This window comes from Myotis brandtii, unplaced genomic scaffold, assembly GCF_000412655.1.
Source record: "Myotis brandtii unplaced genomic scaffold, ASM41265v1 scaffold1733, whole genome shotgun sequence".
NCBI classification, from domain to species: Eukaryota; Metazoa; Chordata; class Mammalia; order Chiroptera; family Vespertilionidae; genus Myotis; species Myotis brandtii.
Window position 1 is genome coordinate 593203 of NW_005356400.1, and position 3825 is coordinate 597027.

The 3825-nt window shown below is 58.9% G+C and overlaps 1 protein-coding gene across 1 annotated transcript in view; it reads right to left on the bottom strand.

Annotated features, from left to right (window-relative positions):
- FAM65B (family with sequence similarity 65, member B) overlaps nucleotides 1–3825 on the bottom strand; it is a 31906-nt gene that overhangs the window by 7493 nt on the left and 20588 nt on the right. Inside the window, exons 14-16 of the mRNA XM_014537144.1 lie at nucleotides 3345–3523; nucleotides 1727–1895; nucleotides 658–798 (exon numbers count right to left, since the gene is read on the bottom strand). Coding sequence (XP_014392630.1) covers nucleotides 658–798; nucleotides 1727–1895; nucleotides 3345–3523 — 489 coding nt within the window. The remainder of the gene's footprint in view (nucleotides 1–657; nucleotides 799–1726; nucleotides 1896–3344; nucleotides 3524–3825) is intronic.

The window sequence follows — 3825 nt, forward strand, 5'->3', positions numbered from 1 at the left end:
CCTCCCACTCTCTAAAAATCAATGGAAAAAATACATTCCGTGTGTGTGTGTGTGTGTGTGTGTGTGTGTGTGTGTGTGAGACCACACACGTTCTAAGGCATCTTTCCCGGGTCAAGTTCCCCACCTAAAACTCTGACCCAGGGACCCTCACGAAGGCCTTAGGTTCTCCCTAAGGTTTGGCTCCCGGTAGGTTTGGGGGCAGCCCACAGTAGGGCTGTCTTAGCCAATTCAGTGTGAGGACAATCCGCATCTCACATCCCCACGGGGAACCACGCCAGGGGTGACATGGTGCTGTCTGCACACCCGGGTCTGCACACCTGTGTCTGTCTGTACACCTATGTGTGCACACCCATGTCTGCACACCTGTGTCTGTCTGCACACCCATGCTTACACCCTAGTGCCTGCCTATGAAGGAGGCCCCAGAAGAAGCCGGGTGCAGAAGCAGGGTGCACTTTGACTCCGAAGCTGAAGGGGGCGCTAGTGAGACCCCCACCGCTGTGGGGCAGCCCCTGCTCTGAATGCTCTGCTGCTGCCTGTCCAGACACAGCAGAGGAGGGGTGAAGAGGGGGGAGGGGAGGAAGGGTGAAGAGAGGGGAGGGGAGGAGGGGTGAAGAGGGGAGGGGCAGAGGGGGGTCAGCGTGGACTCCCAGGCAGGGCCTCACCTTCCAGGACGGAACCGATGTTCCCTATGTGCTCGTCACTGAGGGCGGCGAGTTTCTCCATCACGCGGATTTGCCCGGAAAGCTTCTCCAGGAGATTTCTCGCCACGAAGGGGGTTTTGCTGGAGAAGACAATTTGCTGAGGAGGAAACAAGAGCATTGTCTCAGGCGTGGGGCCCAGCGCCCCTCTGGACCGCGCGTCCTGCGCCCGCTGGGGCTCTCCCAGGGGTGCGGTGAGGCCACTGGAAATCAGTGAGCCCTCTCCACGGGGAGGGCGCATTCAGTGCTGAAACCAGACAGGCTCCCGTGGCTTCTCGCTGCCCCCGCCCACACACATTCTGGAACTCTCCCAGGGGTGCGGTGAGGCCACTGGAAATCAGTGAGCCCTCTCCACGGGGAGGGCGCATTCAGTGCTGAAACGCCCCCCGCTCACGTGGCTTCTCGCTGCCCCCGCCCACACATTCTGGAACTCTCCCAGGGGAGCGGTGAGGCCACTGGAAATCAGTGAGCCCTCTCCACGGGGAGGGCGCATTCAGTGCTGAAACCAGACAGGCTCCCGTGGCTTCTCGCTGCCCCCGCCCACACACATTCTGGAACTCTCCCAGGGGAGCGGTGAGGCCACTGGAAATCAGTGAGCCCTCTCCACGGGGAGGGCGCATTCAGGCTGCACGGGGGTGTGTACGCCCCAAAAGATGCATTTTATAAGTGTGGTGGTTTTTCTCAGCCTGGATCGATTTCCTTGTTTTCAAGCTGAAATTAGCAGCATGGTGTCTAATAGTCATAATTATAACCAAGCTATCTCGCCCGGCCGGCGTGGCTCCGTGGCTGAGCGTCGGCCTATGAACCGGGAGGTCAGGGTTTGATCCCCCGTCAGGGCACAGGCCCGGGTTGTGGGCTCCATCCCCAGTGTGGGGACTGTCTCTCATTGGTGATGTTTCTCTCTCTCTCTCTCCCTCTCCCTTCCTCTCTGAAATCAATAAAAATATATATATTTTTAAAAAAGAAGCAGCAGCGCTCGCTCTCTGGTCCACGAACCGCCTGGGCCTGACCGCGCCGTCCGGCCGTACCTGCACGAGCTGGGTGCACTGCTGGAGGTGCCTGACGATGGCAATGTCCAGGCTCTCGCTCCCCGTGGTCAGCGGGAGGGGGCTGCCGGCCACGCTGGTGCCCACGCCCGTGTCTTCCGTCAGCGCCTCGCTGAGGTGCGCCCTGGCCTCCGGGTGAACTGACCTGTAGCTGTTGAAGCAGGAAGGTGAGCGACAGGGGAGCCATTTCTTTCCGTGTGGAAACCACAGGTCAACTCCCCTCAGGTCCCCGAGGGCTCCTACCCACGGCCCGGAAAACGCAAGCTGCCTTTCTTCTTCTTCTTTTTCTAATCCTCACCCGGGGATATTTTTCCATTGAATTTTTAGGGAGAGTGGAAGAAAGAGGGAAAGACAGAGAGAAACACTGATGTGAGAGAAACACATCGATTGGTTGCCTCCTGCACGGCCCCAACCAGGGCACGGGAGGAGCCTGCAACCGAGGGACGTGCCCTTGACCAGAATCGAACCCGGGACCCTTGGGTTCGCAGGTCGATGCTCTACCCACTGAGAAAACCGGCCAGGGCTCGAGCTACCTTGCAAACACATCTCAAGTCAGCCTGTCGCCAATGTGCCTGATGTAAAAGGCCAGGCAGAAAAACTGCTTCCCGGCTCTCGGCACAAAGAACCGCTCGCCAGCAGCCTCACCGAGTCTCAGAAACCTGCCCAGGCGACACTCGCGATGGGGGACCCGCCCAGGGTCCTGGATTAAACCGTGTTTGTATTTGCCATTTCCCTGCTCAGAACGAACCTGCGGAGCCAGTTTCCTGACCTCGTCAGTCCCTTCCTGAAGCAAAGGAGGCAGCAACTCTGCCAACAAGAGACCGGACCTCCACTCGGGACAGAAGCTAAGGGGCCTTGGTCCCGAGGGAGGTCCAGCCTCCTTCTGCCTCCCAGGCTTTGTTTATGCCCCACGGCCCGGCCGGGGTGGCTCAGCGGTTGAGTGTCCACCTATGAGCCAGGAGGTCAGGGTTCGATTCCCGGTCAGGGCACAGGCCCAGGTTGCATGCTCGATCCCCAGTGTGGGGCGTGCAGGAGGCAGCCGATCCATGATTCTCTCTCATCATTGGTGTTTCCATCTCTTCCCTTCCTCTCTAAGAATCAATAAAAACATATTTAAACACAAAACAAAAAGCCCAAGGCAGAGCTGCCCAGTGACATGGTGATGGGCACTCACATGGAAAAATAAGTCTGTCGCGTCTATTTTATTCCAGAAAGAACCTGGGTGCTGAGGGGGCACAAGGACTGGCAGAGATGACAACCAGCGTCCCAGGTTCGCACACCTGGGCAGCGACAGCCCAGCTCCCGGCTTCCCGTCTCAGGCTCTCCATCCCCGTGGTGTAAAAAGATGGGGCACCAGAGCTCACAGGTGTTGGGGTGCTGCTCTGGGCACTTTGCCTCAAAGGACAAAACACTCGGTTGGGCCCTGGGTGCCCGTGTGTCCTGTGGCCCTGGGTGCCCGGCTGACACCTGGCTGTGATGCTGCACTGAGGAGCTTACTCCCGAGAGACCCCCGGGGCTGCAGGGGGCGGAGGAGGGAGGGACGAAGGGGCCGCCAGGCACAGCGCAGGGAGGTGGGAGAGTCACACGCCGCGAGGCTCACCCGTTCCTCTCAGTCTCCGTGTCTGAAAACACCGAGTCGGCACCTCCCACAGGGCCGCCCTCGTCCACGTCCTCCTCCTCGTCGAAGTCGGAGGTGTTCAGGAAGTCGAAGCTCTCCAGGGCGCTCTCCACCGTCAGGCTCAGGCTGGAGGGCGTGCTGCGGCTTCCGGGCGGCTTACACTGCAAGGCAGGGGCACCGGCACATCAGCGTCCCCCACGACCCCGGCAGGGGGGACACAGCCAGCGTCCCCGAGGGGATGGGACCCAGCACCCGCTCTGACCAATAGGAACAGGTGACACTGTCTTTGTTTCAAGCTTTTGTTTTATTGTATTTTATTGGCATTAAAAACAAACGCATTTAACATATTCATATTAAAAAAAGAGCAACCATGAATCAAGTGGCACAATCTCTGGGACTTTTTCCAAACTAATGCAGAGGGAAGCAAGCAGCTCGAAGACGAGACGAGGACATTGGCCGGGAG